We start from the raw sequence: 22039 nt of genomic DNA on the forward strand, positions 1-22039 counted from the left end.
CAAATCCCTCTGCAGCACAGACTAGACTGAGCACAACCAAGCCCCCACCAACACAGGACACACCCCCAGCCAATCAGAGCACAGAAAAAACCCCATCCAATCAGAGCACAGCCAAGCTCCCACCCAATCAGTTCAAACCCCCACTAGCAGTTAAAAGGAAGAAACAGCTGCGATCATACATTGCTCCCAGAAGCACGAAGCTGAAGCCTGAAGATGACGAATGAGACTTCGTCGAAACGTCGCCAAGACACTTCCAATTTTACACGGGAGAAAACCCGAACAACCAAAGATCTATATACAAACACCCGTGAAAACCTCAGAAAATATATATATATATATATATATATGGGTACAGAAAGGCAGGACTTTCCCCCTTAGCTATGGGCTGGAAACCCACTCAACCCAAAGATTCTTATGGACTTCCAAGAGCCCTGTGCAACTACCAAATGAGTGCGCACCACTCAAACTTGGTTGCTGCTGGGGTGGACTTCAAAGATCTGTTGATTTGCAGCGTATTCTGGTGACAGCTGAGTAAAGCCTCCATGTCCAGAGGCAGAGAATCTCTGAGGAGAAAAACAGGAAAGGCTCTTGCTATCCTGTCCCGCTGGGCCAGCTTTAAGTTGCAAATCCAAAACCCATAATGGGTCACTGAAGAATGTCCTGGATTGCACTTATCCTGCTTGGTCATGTGGGAGAGGCTAATCCTGAACTATTTCCTTGAATTGTGAACTGTTCAGCGGCTGAACCTGGCAGCTTCCTGATGCACGAATGTGTCTGTCTGAGAGACGGAGTCTGCGCAGAACATTTGAGGATAAATGGGCAGATTTCAGCTTGCCTGTGAAATGCCTGGTAAAATTCCATGTTTGGCTGAAAGCTTCTCAGCCAAATTGCCATGTCTGGGTTGGCCCTCTTCTCCATCCTGAAATATTTGCTATTCCAGACCATCAACTCATTGCAGAAGCCCTGAGATTAGAGCTGCAGCATACAGTTACCAATGACTGGCTTCTCCAACAGATCCTATCATCCCCTACCTTCAAGCGTTTTCTAGTACTGTGCAGGGACTATAAAATGGTGAAACCAGTTCAAGAAAGGGTTTAAACAGATACCACCTAACTGTTCTTTTCTTTTTTTTTCTTTTTCTTTTTCTTTTTTGAATTTTTTTTTATTTTTTAAAACATACAAACATAAAAGCATCTTCCATTCAGATACAATGTGTCGGTGAGTGAGTTACAGTTCTTTTGTGCAATTTCAACAATTACATATCATTAATTTATTTACTCTTACATTTTATCATCCAATATATATTCAAACCACCAAACTGTTCTGATTGCTTGTGAATGTAGAAACTGCCAGGTGACTGTGTGTTTTAATACTCCATTGTTTGCCATGGTAATTTGTTAAAAATTAAAAATGATCTCCTTTGACTTTTTTCCTGCAGAGTAGTTGTAGCTCGGACCATCACTATAACTCCATGTGACATAAGAGCTGTAGAAAGAAAATGTTGTTGTTAGTTGCGAAGTCATGTCCGACCCATCGCGACCCCATGGACAATGTTCCTCCAGGCCTTCCTGTCCTCTACCATCCTCTGGAGTCCATTTAAGCTCACGCCTACTGCTTCAGTGACTCCATCCAGCCACCTCGTTCTCTGCCGTCCCCTCCTTCTTTTGCCCTCAATCTTTCCCAGCATTAGGCTCTTCTCCACTGAGTCCTTCCTTCTCATTAGGTGGCCAAAGTATTTGAGTTTCCTCTTCAGGATCTGGCCTTCTTAAGAGCAGTCAGGATTGACCTCCTCTAGGACTGACTGGTTGGATCGCCTTGCAGCCCAAGGGACTTGCAGGAGTCTTCTCCAGCACCAGAGTTCAAAGGCCTCGATTCTTTGGTGCTCAGCCTTTCTTATGGTCCAACCTTCACAGCCATACATTGCACCTGGGAAAACCATAGCCTTGACTATACGCACTTTTTTTGGCAGGGTGATGTCTCTGCTTTTTAGTACACTGTCTAGATTTGCCATAGCTTTCCTCCCCAGGAGCAAGCGTCTTTTAATTTCTTGGCTGCAGTCCCCCTCTGTGGTGATCTTGAAGCCCAGGAAAATAAATTCTGTATAATCAAATCAAATCAAAGAAAATAGCAAAGTCCTATTTTGAGCTATGGACTATTTTCTTCCAAGATTGCATCATTGGAAATGGCCATGTTCAGTTCCAAACATTTTCAACATCACTGATGTACAGTGTTTATTATGGTTTATAATTAATGATGATAGATTCGGTAGTTCCTCTTGGCTTTTGTCTTTGAACCCAGGACAATTAGAGTTGCCCTCTAATTATTTAATTGTCAAATTTAATTTAGATGGACGCCCACTGATGTCGTCGTGGTGTTCTGAGGCTTTACCTCAAAGCTGCTGCAGCTCTTTTCCCACAAAATAACACTGGTGGCTTTCTGGCCAAGGAATCTGCAACCCGCTTCCTCCTTCTCCAGGAAGGCAGGTCCAGTCAAGATGGAGCAAGTTCTTCCTGCAGGGAAGAAACCGGCATCTGGTGCGGTTCCTGGGGGCACCAAGAAGAAAAGTTGAGAATGTTTGCTCTTATCTTCCGCAAGGAGATAGGCAGGCAGACCGAGAGATCGTCTTCCCAGTCTCCTGGGAAGTTTTCCTGGTCATTTTAACAGAATAACAGAGTTGGAAGGGACCTTGGAGGTCTTCTAGTCCAACCCTCTGCTCAAGCAGGAAACCCTAGACCAGTGATGGCTAACCTTTTTGCCATCGCATGCCAAAAGCAGGGGGAGTGGGGGGGGGTCATGCGCGCACGTGCCCACACCCATAATTCAATGCACCCACCGTAGATGCGCACACACCACCCCCCGCGCTTCCGCTTTTGGTACACAATGGCACAGTGGGCTCAGTAGACCCATTTTTCACCTTCCCCAGCCTCCAGAGGATTTCTTGGAGCCTGGGGAGGGCAAAAACGGCCTTTCCCACCCCACCGCACCTGGAGGCCCTCTGGAGGCCAGAAATGGCCCATTTCCCGATGTTCAGTGGGACCGGAAGGTCCGAAAATCAGCTGGCCAGTGCACGCATGCGTGGTGCAGCTGATTAGGGCGATGGCTTGTGTGCCCACAGATATGGCTCCAGTTGCCACCTGTGGCATGCATGCCATAGGTTCACCATCACATCGGTAGACCATTTCAGACAAATACTTCAACCCTGCTTAGGTTTTTAGGGTCAGACACTTGATCCCCTTGAACCCTCTCCAGAGGTGAGTTCAGAGGAGAAGGATGAGTTTGAGTCAGCGGAGAAAAGCACAGAGCTGAGTGTTGGTCAGGATCAGGTCTTGGAGAATGGCAGCCTGGCAGAGCAGCCTCAGCTGGATCGATTGGAGGACAGACAAGCTGAGGTTCAGCAAGGGGAACCAAGAGGCTCCAGGCGAGGACCGGGAGCAGCTGCTGCCTGTTAGCAATGAGGAGGAGGTGGACTCCACACCTCTTCCTGGTCCAAGAAAATGTAGGGCAGAGAAGAGACAGGCACAATGCCAGTCAGCTAGACTGCTCGCAAGGAGGCAACCTCGCCTCTCATGAAGGGCTTCACTGGCATCGCCTACTTAATCCCACGCCAAGGACTTCAGCGTTGCTGCAGCAACGTGCCCAGTCCTGTGCCTTGTGAGCTCATGCTATGTATCCTGACCCATCTGATGCATGGACTGCTTTCCTGGACTTTGTGTGTGACCGTTGGACATGGTTACCCAGTGACTCTTGCCATACTGAGCTCAGACTCCAGACGTGCACAATGGGGGTGTTTTCTGAGGACCTGTTTAGAGGATTTGAATAAACACCTGCAAACTCTTGTTGTGCATTTGTGTGTGTGTGTGTAGGGAATGGGGCAGCACCATACTGTTGTCAGCCCTTCAAGGTAGTTCAGATCAGGAAACCAAAATCTAGATTACTAATACAATTTTTATTGTAAGATTACAGCGACTGAATATTGTTAAGTGTGAAACTGCTTCCCACCTCCCCAGCCTTTACATTCCAGCATATTAAGGAGGGTCCCTTCTGCAATACTTTCTCCATCCCTTGAGCTGCAGTGGCCCAGTGGTTAGAATGCAGTACTGCAGGCTACTTCTGCTGACTGCTGGCTGCCTATAATTTGGCAGATTGAATCTCACCAAGCTCAAGGTTGACTTAGCCTTCCATCCTCTGAGGTGGGTAAAATGAGGACCCTGATTATTGGGGGCAAGAGGCTGATTCTGTAAACCACTTAGAGAGGGCTGTAAAAGCACTATGAAGTGGTATATAAGTCTAAATGCTATTACTATTGCTATCCCATTGCTCCAATTTCTCTTATCAGACGGTTGTCCAGTTTTTCCTCCTGTCTTGTTATTCCAAGATTATTCTCACAGCCTGTTATATATATATAGAAATGGGAGAAAGCAGCTAAAATTGAATTCAGGCTCTTTTGGATGCTGAACTTTGCAAGCTTTTCCAGTCTGTTCCCTATCCCCTTTCTCCATTGCAAAGCACCAGGTTGCTGCTTTAAGGTTGTTGATATATTTTTTTTTTGAATAGCTGTGTTGATCATTATGTTGCTTTAAAACAGCGTTTCCAACCTTGGCAAGTTTAAGATGTGTGGATTTCTGGAGAATACTGGGAGTTGAAATTCACACATCGTAAACTTGCCAAGGTGGAGAATTCACCGCTTTAAACTCAAAGCTCGTGGAAAAAACACTTGTGGTGGGAGCACCAGCCGTAACTCACTTCTTTCAGTACCATCATAATTTCCAACAATCGTTAAACAAATGATTGTAAGTCCAGGACACTCTAGAAAGTCCTGAGGGTGCTTTACATTTTTCCTGGGTCTTAAACAACCAGGGAGTTTATATAATTCTCACCAAAGGAGACTTGAATAGAATAGAATAGAATAGAATAGAATAGAATAGAATAGAATAGAATAGAATAGAACAGAACAGAACAGAACAGAACAGAACAGAACAGAATTTATTGGCCAAGTGTGACTGGACACACAAGGAATTTGTCTTGGTGCATATACTCTCAGTGTACATAAAAGAAAAGATACGTTCATCAAGGTACAACATTTACAACACAAATGATGGTCAATATATCAATATAAATCATAAGGATTGCCAGCAACAAAGTCACAGTCATACAGTCATAAGTGGAAAGAGATTGGTGATGGGAACGATGAGAAGATTAATAGTAGTGCAGATTTACTAAATAGTTTGACAGTGTTGAGGGAATTATTTGTTTAGCAGAGTGATGGCCTTCGGGAAAAAACTGTTCTTGTGTCTTGTTGTTCTGGTGTGCAGTGCTCTATAGCGTCGTTTTGAGGGTAGGAGTTGAAACAGTTTATGTCCAGGATGTGAGGGATCTGTAAACATTTTCACGGCCCTCTTTTTGATTCATGCAGTATACAGGTCCTCAATGAAAGGCAGGTTGGTAGCAATTATTTTTTCTGCAGTTCTAATTATCCTCTGAAGTCTGTGTCTGTCTTGTTGGGTTTTAATGTTGTAAGCCCCCCCCCCCCCGGATTATCGTGTGGCAAGAATGGACTACTAATAAATTTCACAAACCAACAAATGAGAGGATAGGTTGCTGATGACCTGACTCCAAGTTCTTTCTTTTTTTTTCTCTCTTCCAGAATAAAGTCTTGAATGTGGATGGCGTCAAAGTAAAACTGCAGGTAAGCCAAGCCATGTATCAGTTTTGATTGGATGTTTTGTTCTTTCATTGTACCTGTGGCTTCTGTAGAGCAACCAGCATCCTGCCGGATTCAGACGTTGTTTGATAGTTCCTCTGCCCTATTCGCCTCCTGGATTCAGGATACCTAGAACATCTTGTCGCAGGCAGAGCAAACAGCCAGCCTGAACTGACTTGAGTGAAATGTTCCCATAAATATATTCTGAACAAACCCGGCAGGGGTTTATAAATAAAACTGGGACAGCCAGAGCCTGTCCAATTAAGAAAAATGCAAATATTACTATACACAGTTGAATTCTTAATGCATTTGCTCCATTTTTAAATGCTTGTACATCCACATCCTTGATGTTTTTATCTTAAAAAGTCAGTATTTGGTTACGTTGTTTTAACTTTATTATTTACAGATGTGGAATTATTTGAAATATATATTTTAATTTGTTTTGTTTGCGTTTGATGGAAAATCCACCAATGGAAACTGGCAGATTATGAGATACTGTATAGGTTTTCCTGCTTGAGCAGGGGGCTGGACTAGAAGACCTCCAAGGCCCCTTCCAGCTCTATTCTATTCTATTTCCAAGTTTAGGATTATATACCTTCAGTTCTTCTCAAAAGCCCGAAGAAGCTAGAGCTGCACCTGAAATATTAAGTTATACTGCTGAAATTATGTTCTATTGCTGAATGGAATTCCATGAATGGAATGGAATGGAATGGAATCGAGGAAGGGGGAAGAGGAATAGGAATAGAACAGAATAGGATTAGAACATTCTTTATTGGTCAAGTATAATTGGACACACAAGGAATTTGTCTCCGGTGCATAAGCTCTCAGTATGCATACAAGCAATAAAGTGATCAGTCAATAAATCATAAAATACAATCAATGAAGTGCTAGTCATAAGGTATGCAAGGTCCAAGAAATAGTGAATATTGCCTCTAAGCACACATTGTAGACCTGAACACGAGGCTCTGCTTTTCCTTCACCATATTTGCTCTCAGTTCCAGGTCTCTTTTCTGCCAGTCTCCTGGCAAATTAACACCTAGCCAATGGTCTACGGTCAGGAAGAGACACAAGCGGGCAACCTGATCCAGCACCCTAGCAGCCTCTGTCTAAGTGGCTAACGAGGTTCATCGAAGAATTTCCCATGATGTTGCTGGTTGCCCTCAAAAGCATCTGTGATAATCCAAGCAGATCTAGGAAACATCTGTGATGGATCAAAGACCGAGGTTGATAATGATGACCAGCCTCAAGCTGATCACAAAATGACCTGCCCATGGCTAAGAACTGGTTATCAAGTGTTCTGTCTTCAGATCAAGCTCTGAAATGCTCCAAGATGAAACCTTGGTCCAGTATGTCCACCTTCGTAGGTTAAGCCAGTTATCCCTTCAGACAAGCCCAGATTGAAATTCCAGGTTCTGTCATCAATAGGACACGTCTCTTTCCATAAACTTCACATATAGCAACATGTATGACAAACCTAGAGGAGATCCACCTGACTGCTATTTAGAAGGGCCGATCCTGAAGATGAAACTAAAATCCTTTGGCCACCTAATGAGAAGGAAGAACTCACTGGAGAAGAGCCTCATGCTGGGAACGATTGAGGGCAAAAGAAGGAGGGGATGACAGAGAATGAGGTGGCTGGATGGAGTCATTGAAGCAGTTGGTGTGAGCTTAAATGGACTCCAGAGCAGGGGTCTCCAACCTTGGTCCCTTTAAGACTTGTGGACTTCAACTCCCAGAGTCTGGGAGTTGAACTCTGGGAGTTGAAGTCCACAAGTCTTAAAGGGACCAAGGTTGGAGACCCCTGCTCCAGAGGATGGTAGAGGACAGGAAGGCCTGAAGGAATGTTGTCCATGGGGTCGCGATGGGTCAGACATGACTTCGCAACTAACAACAACAAATGACAAACTGAGGGAAATGATAGTCACAACAAATCTCAAAGTGCCCCAAACAGCTGATCTGAAATGTCTTTTCATTGATGATGGTCATAGCCTTCTACCATCTTCTTCAACAATGCCTGTGATGCACAAGTTTGCCACTTTCACTGATTCCCTTATCTCATTTGGCCAAATTATGTCCATGCCACTATGACCATCCACCTCCTCTTTCATTTTACATACACGAAACTATCCATCTGAACCTTTTTTACCGATGTAATTTTTTCCTGAGGTACTTTCACAGTCTTTCTGTCAACAAAGACTTTGGAAAAAGTTCATAGAAGAGCAACTAGGATGATCAAAGGCCTGGAGACTAAACAATATGAAGAACAGCTGCAGGATTTGGGTCTGGCTAGTGTACAGAAAAGAAGAATTAGGGGTGACAGGATAGCAGTATTCCAGTATCTGAGGGGCTGCCACAAAGAAAAGGGGGTCAAATTATTCTCCAAAGCACCTGAAGGCAGGACAAGAAATAATGGTTGGAAACTAATCAAAGAGAGAAGCAACCTGGAATTATGGAGAAACTTCCCAACAGTGAGGACAATTTACCAGTGGAATAGGTTGCCTCCGGAAATCATGGGTGCTCCATCACTGGAGGTTTTTAAGAAGAGACTGGACAGTCACTTGTTTGAGATGGTGTAGGTTCTCCTGCTTGAGCAGGGGGTTGGACTAGAAGACCTCCAAGGTCCCTTCCAGTTCTATTCTATTCTTTTCTAGTCTAATGCATGCTGCCTCTGTCTTCCTCTTTGTCTCATAACGTTCTCTTTGCTCAACACTATTCTTTGTGCTTCTCTTTCACAACCACTTTCTTCTTCTTTTGACAATTTTATTTCTGCACACGTTCTTCTCCACCTTCATTTTCTCTGGACTTTCAGATGCCCAGGCAACTTCCTTCCATATTGGCTCACAGCCTCCTCCCAGCACTACCATTCCTCAGCATACTCAACTCCTATACTTTCTGTCCCCATTGATGGACTCTTGAGTCATTTGCAAAATGGAGGTGGGGAAGCCGTTCCATCCCTTCCAGAAGAGAAGTGCCAATCTTAACAAAACTGTAAAACCGCTGAGCAGTTATTGGACCACTTACCATTTTGAAAACTGGCAGTTATCTTGCCTTCTTCCAGGAACTTCCATTCACACACCTTGCAGAGGGTCTATGACAATTCGCCACAGCCAACTCACCACAGGACAAGAGTTACACTCATTTCAAAGAAATGGTGGAATATAATCATTAAAGAAAGAATGCAAAAGGAAGGACAGAATGAAGTGTGAATGGAAAAAAAATGCAAGTTAATTTTTATTTATTTTAAATAATTGTCCCTCAGCTAGTTGACCCTTGGTGAGATGGCCACAGCGAGGTGACTGCAGCAAGTTGTCTGTGGTGAGTTGTCCCATTCTGCGTTGCAGACACCCACCACCCTCATTTTTTCCCAACCACATCCTTGCAAGGTAGGTTAGGTTGAGAGTGGCACTGTCAAGACAGTTGGTGAACTTCCATGATTGAAGGTACCACCCGAATCTCCCCAGTTTTAACCCTCTACCTTAACCGCTCTGCCTGAGTAACCCAGTGTGCATGGAAGAATGACTTTCAATCAAGATGCATGCTGGTTCTGTCACTCAAAATGATTAATTTGTTCATTTTTTTAAAAAAATATTTCTGTCTATATATTATCTGCGGTAATTCAAGCTCATTATGAAGTCCAAGTAGATAAATATTGGAAAACAGTCATTCAGTGGAAAAGATTGTCAGTGTTGTAACATGAATAATAAGTTACGAACACTGTCATGCCAAGTACAGGGTACATTTTTAAATTTGTTGTTTGTATTTTGTGATGGTTTTAATATGGCTGTAAACCGCCCTGAGTCCTTCAGGAGAAGGGCGATATAGAAATTAAATTATATATAAAAAATAAATAAAATAAAAGTAGCAGTACAAGCACTGTAATACCACGAATTCAGATCTACAGCTTCCAGCTTCATTCACTGCTCCCCAAGATGGTGTCATGAGAACAACACCTGGATAATCACAGGTTGCCCACCAGAAGGGCTCCAGAGACACTGTGTGTGAGAAGAAGGAGGAGGAGGAGGAGAAGGAGGAGGAGGAGGAGGAGGAGGAGGAGGAGGAGGAGGAGGAGGAGAAGAAGAAGAAGAAGAAGAAGAAGAAGAAGAAGAAGAAGAAGAAGAAGAAGAAGAAGAAGAAGAAGAAGAAGAAGAAGAAGAAGAAGAAGAAGTAGAAGAAGAAACAGAAGGAAAAGAAGAAGAAGGAGAAGAAGGAGAAGAAGGAGAGCTGCTGCTACTCCTCCTCCTCGTGGAGTAAGATGGGGAAGACTGAGTTGTTTTTTCCCCCCTGCAACCCTTGTTACAGGGAACAATTGTTGTTGTGATGGTGGTAGCTTTCTATGAGGCAAATATTGACCAAGCATACAGCCCAACGTCTGTGATAAGGCTTTGAATGTGAGGCACACCCCTCATAATTGAAAAAGTTGCTATCAAGATGACACTGTTGCCCATTCTTCTATTTGTAACCCATTTTTTTTTCTGCTTTCCAACTTTTGAGTAGACCCAGACGCTTCTTATTTATTCCCAGGCATATGAATTAGATTTTTTTTTTTTAAAGAAATCAAACTTATCTTAACCACCAATTCTTTCAGGGAAATCTGCCATCTTTCTTCTGGTGGGTGGTGCACTCACTAACTTAATAAGCTATTTAACCAGAGAATCTAAGCTTAACCTTTTCTAGTGAGTTCTCCCTGTCCGCTTATCTAAGAAGTGCCCATCAACCAGTCAGTCAATCAAATAAGTAACTAATTTCACTGCACCTTAGTGATTAAGGAGAAAAACACTTCTTGTGGCATTGAGCCTTTTTTTTTTTTTTTGTCCCTTGTGGAAAAATCACCCCTATGACCATGGAACCCCAAGTGGAAAATTATTTTGCAGGATCCAATCTGGATTGGTCACCGGAACCAAAGGTTTAGTCATTTGAGCTTCAGGCTAATGCTGGAGCCCATCCTTAGGGAACTTCTCTCTAGCAGTTTTGGGCTATTTTATGTGTAATATTTATGTGGTGCCTGGTTGTAGAATAGAATAGAATTCTTTATTGGCCAAGTGTGATTGGACACACAAGGAATTTGTCTTGGTGCATATGCTCTCAGTGTACATAAAAGAAAAGATACCTTCATCAAGAATCATAAGGTACAACACTTAATGATAGTCATAGGGTACCAATTTAATACTTAATGATACAACACTTAATGATAGTCATAAGGTACAAATAAGCAATCAGGAAACAATCAATATCAATATAAATCGTAATTGTATGTGGCTGATTGGGGCGTTGATGGTCGGCCATTAAATTGTTGGCTCTTGTTTCCTTCTGAAAGCTGGGAAAACTAAACCTCTGGTCCTGGCGACCAAGCCAGATTGGATCCTGCAACATTATCCTGGGACACGTAGATTCACCGTCATTTGTGAAAATTATTTTGTTATCTATAAATTACATTTCATAGATATAAATCTGCATTTATTTCAACATTAATATTTCCTACATATTGGTCCCCAAGTATGGAAGAAATTGAAAAATCCAGCTAATTGCTGGAAACGCTGTACTAATTCAGATGAGACGGTTGAAGGCTCCCTTTATGTAGAAATGTAACATGCAGGATAACTTCTACGCAAAGGGAGCCTTTTCTTGCCTCAGATGAACTAGTTCGGCATGTCCAACAAATTAGCTGATTTTTTTTCAATTTCTTTCACACTGGAAGCAACTGATAATTTGCTTTGGAAGAGTGACTGGATTTTGGAGCAGCTCATTTTCTTTTGAACTGTATACCAATTGTGTGGAAAGTAACAAGCGAACAGAGAAAATGAACCCTGAGGAAAATTACAATGAAGAAGGGCTAACATTATTCCAAGCCCACCTGCCTAGCATCAGTTGGATAATGATCTGATGAACTTACCCTTCTTCCCTTATTTGAATGTTCTGTTGCTGGACGTCTGAAAGGTTATTTAGAAATTTGGTCTGTACATTTGAAAGTATCTGTTTGTTCTCACTTTTTCCCTCTTCTGGAGTTAAATTTACTCAAAAGTATGCAAGACAATTCTGAACATATGTTTAAGATTCATATAAACTCCTCTTTTTCATTTATTGTTTTCTTTTTCCAAAAACATGAAAGGGTTGGTCACTTTATTTTTTTGCTCATTTAATCTGGACCAGTGGCGGAATCCAATTTTTTTTTACTACCGATTCTGTGGGCATAGCTTGGTGGGCATGGTGTGACTTGGTAGGCGTGGCTTGGTGGGCATGGCAGGGGAAGGATACTCCCCATTCCAGGGGAAGGATACTGCAAAATCCCCATTCCATCCCCACTCCTGGGGGAAGAATGTTACAAAATCTCCATTCCCTCCCCACTGGGGCCAGCCAGAGATGTTATTTGGGGAGGCTGAGAGCGACCATGTGTTTACTGGACCCGTGTCCCTCCTGGCTGGTGCTGGCCACCCGGGAGGTTACGCGAGGCTGGCTCCAGGGAATCGTCAACGCTTCTTTGAGGGAGGGTGTCTTCCCCGCCGCCTTGAAAGAGGCGGTGGTGAGGCCCCTCCTCAAGAAGCCCTCCCTGGACCCAGCTGCTTTAGAGAATTATCATCCTGTCTCCAACCTTCGTTTTGTGGCGAAGGTTGTTGAGAGTGTGGTGGCTCAACAGCTCCCCCAGTACCTGGATGAAACTGTCTATCTGGACCCGTTCTAATCTGGCTTCCGGCCCGGGTACAGCACAGAGACGACTTTGGTCGCGTTGATTGATGATCTCTGGAGGACTCGGGACAGGGGTTGTTCCTCTGTCCTGGTCTTACTAGATCTTTCAGTGGCTTTTGATACCATCGACCATGGTATCTTGCTGCGACGGCTGGAGGGGTTGGGAGTGGGGGGCACCGTTTTTCGGTGGTTCTCCTCCTACCTCTCTGACCATTCACAGACGGTGTTGAGGGGGGGCAGAGTTCGACCGCAAGGCGCCTCGTGTGGGGTGCCGCAGGAGTCGGTGCTCTCGCCCCTCCTGTTCAACATCTACATGAAGCCGCTAGCTGAGATCATCCGTGGTTTTGGGGTGCGATGTCATCTGTACGCTGATGACACTTAGCTGTACATCTCCACCCCTAACCACCCCAACGAAGCCGTTGAAGTGATATCTCAGTGTCTGGAGGCCGTATGGGTCTGGATGGGGAAAAACAGGCTTTGACTCAACCCATCCAAGACTGAGTGGCTGTGGATGCCGATTTCCCGTAACAGTCAGTTAACTCCCTCGCTGACTGTGGGGGGCAAGACATTGGCCCCCATGGGAAGGGTCCGCAATCTGGGTGTTCTCCTGGACGTACGGCTGTCTTTTGAAGATCATATGACAGCCGTCGCCAGGAGAGCTTTTTATCAGGTTCGCCTGATTCGGCAGTTCCTAGATCGGGATTCCTTATGCACGGTCACTCATGCCCTTGTTACATCTCGCCTAGACTACTGCAACGCTCTCTACATGGGGCTTCCCTTGAAGAGCACTCGGAGGCTCCAACTGGTCCAGAATGCGGCTGCACGGGTAGTAGTGGGAGCAACTCGAAGCTCCCACGTAACACCTCTCCTGTGCAGGCTGCACTGGTTACCGATGGTCTTCCGGGTGCAATTCAAGGTGTTGATTACCATCTTTAAAGCGCTCCATGGCTTAGGACCGCCTGCTGCTTCCAAATACCTCCCAGCGACCTGTGTGCTCCCATAGGGAGGGCCTCCTTGGGGTGCCGTCGGTCAGGCAATGTCGACTGGTGACCCCCAGGGGTAGGGCCTTCTCTGTGGGGGCTCCTGCCCTCTGGAACGAGCTACCCATAGGGTTACGTCGACTCCCTGACCTCCGGGCCTTTAGACGTGAGCTAAAAACATTCTTGTTTCGGCGTGCAGGGCTGGCCTGATAGTTTTTTAATGGGGTTTTTAAATGTCTTTTAAATGGAGTTTTTAATTGAATTTTTAGTTCTATTGGATTTTAGTAGCCAATTTGAATAAGTTTTTTAATAATCTTCTTAACTTTTATATGTTTATATGTGTGTTTTATCTGGCTGTAAACCGCCCTGAGTCCTTCGGGAGAAGGGCGGTATATAAATTCAAACAATAAATAAATAAATAAATAAATTCCCTCCCCACTCCAGGGGAAGGATACTGCAAAATCCCCATTCCACCCCCACTCCTGGGGGAAGGATACTACAAAATCCCCATTCCCTCCCCACTCTTGGGCCAAGCAGAGGTGATATTTGCTGGTTCTCTAAACTACTCAAAATTTCCACTACCGGTTCTCCAGAACCTGTCAGAACCTGCTGGATTTCACCCCTGATCTGGACATACAAGTGTGTGTGTTGTCCTCTTATATCCCCTGGAAAAAGTGCAAGATATAGGCAGATGTTAACAATATTTGCCTGGTACAATAAGATCGCAAATAAATTTGAATAATTAACTGTAGATGCAATGACTGGCACAATTATTTTCCTAAAGAGGCCCGAGAGATTTTTCTCTGAATATCATCCCCCACCTGTGCTAAATTCCATCAGGCAAATTTATTGGTATTCCCAAAAGAGTCACTCAACCACAACAGTAGTAGTTTTTAAACATTTAATTGACAAATGGACCATTAAAAAGAGAAGCTGCCAATTTTCCTTGAGAAACAGTATCTGTTTTGGATCCAGATCAAAATAGCTTCACTTGGTCTATTCGAGCTGAATGTAAAACAGGGCTTGTGGCTAAATTAAATCTGCCATTAATTTTAGTACGACAAGTATAGCTACTGTGTCCTGGATCCAGTTTATTGAAAGGGAAAATCTGTGTTTGGGATTTGTAATACTTGCAGCAAGAAAAAAGGAAACAAAATAGTTGTATTGTTCTCCATTCTCTCCCTGGGTGGACTCTCTGGACATTTTTATTTATGAATTTAACGCGTTTGTATGGTTGCTGTAACTCACACTCGGTGACATAAACACTTGGGTCTAGGACAACTCGCCACAGCTAACTTGTCATAGCCAACTCTTAGTGGCCAACTAGACGTGGGACAAGAGTTACACTAAATGTTAAAGAAATGCTGGAATAGAATCGTTAAAGAAAGGATGCAAAAGGAGGGACATGTTGTGATCCAGGCCCAAGTAGGTAGTAATAAACTTAGTCCGGAAAAACAAACTTTATTCGAACAGCTGGGAATTACTTCATTCCCAGCCTCATTCAACTCAAAGTAAAACAAATGCCTCCCAACACAAATTCTTCAGTTATCTCACAAACCTCAGTCCAATTAGGCAAGCTGCCAAAGGCCCTTCCTGGCAAACGTCCAGAAGCCACAAAAACAAAGACCTATACGAAGCAGAAGACAAAGCTATCAACGTTGTTTTCCGGCAAAGAACCCAAACACCGTTGCTGGTCTTTTAAGCCTTATGGGAGGGGCCAATCATCTCTTGGCCCTACTCCCGAGTCGTCCTCTCTGCTTGAACTGCTCTTGCCTTCTGGCAGCTCTTCTCATGCGTGCATTAGGAACAGGCTCCTCCTGTTCTTCTGCCTCACTACTATCGGTCTCTGGAGGCTCTGGACTCCGCACCTCACTCCCCGATGGCCCTGGCCCCACCTCAGCCTCATCACTGTCCGACTTCATTGCCAGCTCCGTAGGCTGCTGACGGACCACAACAGGAGAGAATGAAATGTGATTGATAAAAAATATGTTTAAATTATTTTAAATAATTGTTGAATTGTCCCATAGCGAGTTGTCCCATTCCATCAACACTTTGCCTGCTAGATGACTTATTTTCTTTTTCATGTGTTTTTCTGCTTTTTGCTCTTTTCAGATTTGGGACACGGCTGGACAGGAGAGGTTCCGCAGTGTCACCCATGCTTACTACCGGGATGCCCACGGTAAGAACTTCTGCGATGGTTTGAGAAGTCAGTTCCTTGTGGAACAAGGTTGCCATCTTGAATATGTTGTAAAACCCTACCTGAGGTCTTCCGCTTTTGATTTCTGTATTTAAAATTGAGCTTCGGGAGACGACAAGAAATACATTTCACACAGTTCCTTACTTGTGAAGAGAATTCTGCTTGTTCATTTTCCCAGGTTAGGGGCATTATCAATTCTTGGTTGAGCCAGCCAATCAGAGTTTGTTAAAAGAGAAACAGTAAGAAACGATATAAACAAGGAAGTTTGTAAGTGAGGGAAGATGAAGTAATTGGAAATTGAGGGTGATAGATTCAAACATTTTTGTACCAAGAAGTGAAAAATAACCAAGTGAAATTATCACTATCTGAAATTACGGAGAGCGTTTGCAGAGTGGAATGAGCATTAAAATGGCTCTCTAGGTCTGGTTGAACTTTTGGTTCCCCTGTTTGTTTCAATAACAGCACAATATTTTAATGATCCTTTTCATGGATCATCACTATGTAGAGGGAGGAAGTGATGTTATGAACTGTACTGTTGGCCATGTTTGTCTTAATGGCCATGGCATAGACAAATGCAACTCCTTAAAGCAGGGGTCTCCAATCTTGGCGACTTTAAGACTTGTGGACTTCAACTCCCAGAGTTCAAACTCTGGGATTTGAAGTCCACAAGTCTTAAAGTTATCAAGATTGGAGACCCCTGCCTTAGAGAAGGAAATGAGAACACACACACACACAGAGAGAGAGAGAGAGAGAGAGAGAGAGAGAGAGAGAGAGAGTATATTCTGTTCAGAGAACCCAGTGGACATTAAGAACCAGAGTCAACATGCAACTGGAAGATGAGTTACAATGGCAGCTGCTTGTCCTTCCAGATTTAATCCCGTCATATCACCAGCAGTAGTGAGATAGATAGATAGATAGATAGATAGATAGATAGATAGATAGATAGATAGATAGATAGATAGATATGCCAAGGTTGAACTTTGGCATTCTGGCAGTTGCAGAACTGAAATGGACTGGAATGAGTCACTTCACATCTGAAGACTATCTAATTCTCTACTGATCCTGAATCATAGAAGAAATGAGTAGTTATATGTATTTAACTTAATTTAGAGGCTGCCTTTATCCATGATTCTGGACACCTTCCAACTTAAAAAATAAAGAACAATAAATAAAAGATCATGCTCATCTGGAGGAAAGAAAGACCGCACACCAAAGAAAAACCAACAGGGACTCAACAACCACCCTTCCCCGTGGTATGGGTTTCCCCAAGTTAGGTTTTCAAGGATTTACAGAACCTCCTCAGGGTGAGACCTGTACATATTTCTGGAGAAAGGCTGGTCCAGAGGCAAGCCAGCAACCCAACAAAGAAGGAACAATATCTAGATCCCAAAAGATGACATTTATTTATTTACTTACTTACCTACTTACTTACTTACTTATTTATTTGTCACAACATTATATATAAGCATAAGCATGAAATAACAATATGATATACAAGCATATATATAAGCATAAGCATGAAATAACTATATGAATTGGATACAATCAAAGGGAACTGTAGGACAGGAACGGTAGGCACGCTGGTGCTCTTATGCACGCCCCTTACAGACCTCTTAGGAATGGGGTGAGGTCCATAGTAGATAGTCTTTGGTTAAAGCTTTGGGGATTTTGGGAAGAGACCACAGAGTCAGGTAGTGCCTTCCAGGCATTAACAACTCTGTTACTGAAGTCATATTTTTTGCAATCAAGATTGGAGTGGTTCACATTAAGCTTAAATCTATTGTGTGCTCATGTATTGTTGCGATTGAAGCTGAAGTAGTTGAACATTGTTGAACAAAGGGATCTAGATCAGAGGTTTCCAACCTTGGCAACTTGAAACCTGGCAGACTTCAACTCCCAGCAAAGCTGGCTGGGGAATTCTGGGAGTTGAAGTCCGCCAGGCTTCAAGTTGCCAAGGTTGGAAACCCCTGATCTAGAGCATAGTCACTTTATCTCGTGTTACAGGATGATTATTGGCTTTAAGTGGTTCCTCAAATAACCAGGCCCTATATTAGGAAGGGCTTGGTAGGTGATAACCAGCACCTTGAATTGCACTTGGAGGTCAAATGGCAACCACTACAGCTAGTAGAGCAGTAGTGTCACGTGGGCTTTCCATGGCATACCATCTCTGCTTGCACTGCTGGATCCATTGTAGGGCCTCCCAACCTGGGGGCAGATGCAGCTGTTGCAATCGAAGGACCCATGCCAAATCTCCCCTGGCAAATCTGCCACCTGTTCTTTCAGCAGAAACCTGAATCCGGGACAGATAGCACTCCAGTCTCAAATAGGGAACTGTGATGCCCTCCAAGACCAAAGATGAAAAGTTCCTCAATTCATGGGGCCCAAGTATACACAGACACTTGTGTTGTGGTCCATCAACAGCCTACGGTGCTGGCAACGGAGTTGGACAGCGATGAGGCTAAGTTGAGGCCAGGGCCATCGGGAAGTGAGGTGCGGAGTCCAGAGCCTCCAGAGACCAATAGTAGTGAAGCAGAGGAACAGGAGGAGCCTGTTTCTAATGCACGCATGAGAAGAGCTGCCAGAAGGCAAGAGCGGCTCAAGCAGAGAGGACAACTCGGGAGTAGGGCCAAGGGATGATTGGCCCCTCCCAGAAGATAACAGACCAGCACCGGTGTTTCAGCTTGCCGGAAAACAATGTTGTAGCTGCCTCCTCTGCTTCGTGTTTTTGTGACTTCTGGACATTTATCAGGAAGGGCCTTTGGCAGTTTGCCTAATTGGACTAAGGTTTGTGATAACTGAAGAATTTGTGTTGGGAGGCATTTGTTTTACTTTGAGATGAACGACGCTGGGAATGAAGTAATTCCCAGCTGTTCAAATAAAGTTTGTTTTTCCATGGACTGAGTTTGTTGTTATCTACTTGGGCCTGGGTCACAACAACTTGTCAGGATTGAATCTGATTCTGTTTCTCCTCATTCAGACCCCAAAGACTCTTCTGGACACTGGGTTAGTACATTAATAGCTTCCGCTGGACTGCTTGGGGTTGAGATGTGCAGTTGGGAGTCATCTGCATAGAAGAGTTCAAATTTGCAGATGATCTGACCCAGCCATTCCATGGGAAAGTTAGACAGAAGATGCAAGAACATTTGAACCCCAACAAATGAAACTTTACAGGCACAGCCCCTTTCCCTCATTAATACAGATTGGAACCAATCACAGAAGGAGGAAGACTACTGTAACATGGTGGCCCCACTGACAAACCCCACGGCCAGTTCAGAGAGTGATACCATGATTGATGGCTTCATAAGTCACCGAGAGGTTAAGGAATGTAATGATGGATACACCAATCTGTCAGCCCTGTAAACGTAACCCAGACTAAGAAACCAATGCCATATAACGTAGAACGACTTATACTGCAACAGCTGTAGCAACCGGATCTTGAAATGTCTGAATGGGCTTTCCCCCTTCCTCAATTTATCTTCATGTGAATTAGGAAGGAGTCTGTCTGAGACATTTATTCAAATTTGGAAGGGGCTCAAGCCATGCTTGTTGGATCATAGTTTTGTAGTTATTTTTCCTCTTTCTTCTAAGACTACCAAAGCAGTGGTGGGTTTTAAATTTTTTTACTACCGGTTCTGTGGGTGTGGCTTGGTGGGCAGGGCTTGGCTTGGTGGGCGTGGCTTGGTGGGCATGGCATGGGAAGGATACTGCAAAATCTCCATTCCCTCCCCACTCCAGGGGAAGGTTACTGCAAAATTCCCATTTCCTCCCGATCAACTGGGACTCAGGAGGCAGAGAATAGATGGGGGCAGGGCCAGTCAGAATTTTTACTATCGGTTCTCCGAACTACTCAAAATTTCCACTACCGGTTCTCCAGAACTGGTCAGAACCTGCTGAAACCCACCTCTATACCAAAGGCTCTGTCCTCTAGAAACACCAAAGTCCATCAAATGTTATTGAAGTCCATTAACAAAAGGATAGACACGACTTCGCAACTAACAAGAACAACAAAGCAAAAGGATACCAAAGTCAGGGACTGGATATAACCCCAAAAATTATAGAATTCTCTCACTTTGAATTGAAACCAACCTTTATTATGGTGATCCACAGCTGTGCTCCAAGCACCAATGCAAAGGGGCCTCTGTGGCTCAGGCTGCTAATGCAGTCTATTATTAACAGCAGCTGCCTGCAATTATTGCAGGTTCTAATCCCACCAGGCCCAAGGTTGACTCAGCCTTCCATCCTTTATAAGGTAGGTAAAATGAGGACCCAGATTGTTGGGGGCAATAAGTTGATTTTGTATATAAATATACAAATAGAATGAAGACTATTGCTAACATAGTGTTAGCCGCCCTGAGTCTCCGGAGAAGGGCGGGATAAAAAAATGCAAATTAAAAAAAAAAAAGAAGCAGAAGAATTCTAGAATGACTTGTAGTACCTTAAATCCAGCCCAGAAAAGATGCCACAGGCAATTGGAACACTAAAGTTGGACATAAAATAAAAGCTGGAATAACAGGAAAATTTGGACTTTGAGAATGAAACTAATAGAAGACAGATTACTTAGAATTCTGCCAAGAACATTCATAACCGAAAAATTACTTTACACGTAGACATCACCGGATGGACCAGACCAAGAACAAGTTGACTCACTCCTCTAAAGAAAATCTTTTTGTCAGCAGAGACAAACTCAGACGGTGTCTCAGGTCTCAAAACTCCTTCTTGTAAAATTACAACTTGAACTAAAACACACACATAAAATCATCAGGCCAACAAGCTACAACCTCAGCAGTGTTCTGAATGTTTATGCAGTAAAGGTATGAATAGAGTTAATGGATTGTTTTGATAAAGAATGCTTAAAAAATTAGGCTGAAATTAATGTTATCATTAAAGATTAATCAAGCAAAAATATCCTGAAATGTAGAAAGCAGGGGTGAAATGCTCCCGGTTTGGACCAGATCGGTCGATCCAGTAGCGATGGCAGCAGGTGATTCAGAGAACTGGTAGCAAAAAATCCCTGCCCCTCCCCCCGCCCATGCCCCCCCAATTACCCGGTCACCCGCTTGCCTGCTTGCCGCTTCTTTTAAAAAATGCTTTAAAAAGGTTAATAAAAAGGCTCTGACAACAGCTTAGCCCACAATTGTCAGAGCCTTTTTTTTTACTTTTAAAAGTAAAATAAGCCGAATAGGTTGTAAAAAAATGCTTTTAAAAGTTTTTAAAAAAGATTGCGTGGCACAGCTGATCAAACACACACACACACGCTGTTCTACTTACCCCATGCCTCCTTTTGGCGTGCACTGCATGCACATGCACTTCGCATTTGGTGCGTGGTACGCACTGTGCATTTGTAAACTGGTTGAGATTTCACTACTGGTAGAAAGCCCACAGGGTTGCTTGTTTGTACCTTGGAAAGATGCATGATAAAAGAACATAAAAATTACTACAGAAAGAACATAGAAAGAAGACGTGGTAGAAATATGTGGAACTGCACACACCCCAAATCTCCAAATCCCTGACACATATGAAGATTGGACCATTGGACATGAGCCAGATATTCTGAAAATAAAGTTAAATGGCCCTTAGAAAATATTGCCAAAGACAAAGCCACAGGAGTTAATGAAATACCAAAGTAACTCTTTAAAATCTTACAGGGTGATGCAGTTAAAGTGCTACATACAATTTATAACCAGGTGTGAAAAGCAGCAATGGCCAATAGCCAAGAAACAGGAGAATAAGCTCTTATTTCCAATACCAAAAAGGCAGAATTCCAAACTACCCACATTTGTACTTAGAGGTAGTCTTCGTTTACCAAGTGTCTTGCCTGCCAACTGTTTGAAGTTGCAGCAGTGTTAAAAAAAACAATTTTGCAACCAGCTCTCACATTTATGGTCATTGCAGCATCCCACCATCACTTGAACACCATTTGGATCAGTGGTGGCTTTCAAAAATATTTACTACCAGTTCTGTGGGTGTGGCTTGGTGGGCGTGGCTTGGTGGGCATGGCAGAGGAAGGATGCTGTAAAATCTCCATTCCCACTCCACTCCAGGGGAAGGATACTGTAAAATCTCCATTCCCACCCCATTCCAGGGGAAGGTTACTGCAAAATTCCCATTTCCTCCCGATCAGCTGGGACTTGGGAGGCAGTGAATAAATGTGGGTGGCGCCATTCAGAATTTTTACTACTCAAAATTTCCATTACCGGTTCTCCAGAACTGGTCAGAACCTGCTGAAACCCACCTCTGATTCGGATGTTTCACAACCAGCTTCTGAGAAGCAGAGTTAATGGAGATTGTAATGGAGAAATAAATCACAAATTGTGGTCATTTCTTAATATCATAGTGATTTGCTTAACAACCAAAGGGGAACAGACACTGTAAGCCATTGGCATGTGATTTTCCATTTAGCGACTGCAGAGCCATGACTTAGTGACTTCCATCCTTCTGAGGTTGGTAAAATGAGGACCCAGATTGTTGGGGGCATATACT

General features: G+C 43.6%; 1 protein-coding gene across 2 annotated transcripts in view; it reads left to right on the top strand.

Annotated features, from left to right (window-relative positions):
- RAB26 (RAB26, member RAS oncogene family) overlaps window positions 1-22039 on the top strand; it is a 296965-nt gene that overhangs the window by 189822 nt on the left and 85104 nt on the right. For both annotated transcript variants that reach the window (XM_058157076.1, XM_058157075.1), the window contains exons 3-4: window positions 5645-5686; window positions 15475-15541. In XM_058157076.1, the coding sequence (XP_058013059.1) occupies window positions 5645-5686; window positions 15475-15541 (109 nt within the window). The remainder of the gene's footprint in view (window positions 1-5644; window positions 5687-15474; window positions 15542-22039) is intronic.

The sequence above is a fragment of the Ahaetulla prasina genome, chromosome 14, assembly GCF_028640845.1.
Source record: "Ahaetulla prasina isolate Xishuangbanna chromosome 14, ASM2864084v1, whole genome shotgun sequence".
In the NCBI taxonomy this organism is placed as follows: domain Eukaryota; kingdom Metazoa; phylum Chordata; class Lepidosauria; order Squamata; family Colubridae; genus Ahaetulla; species Ahaetulla prasina.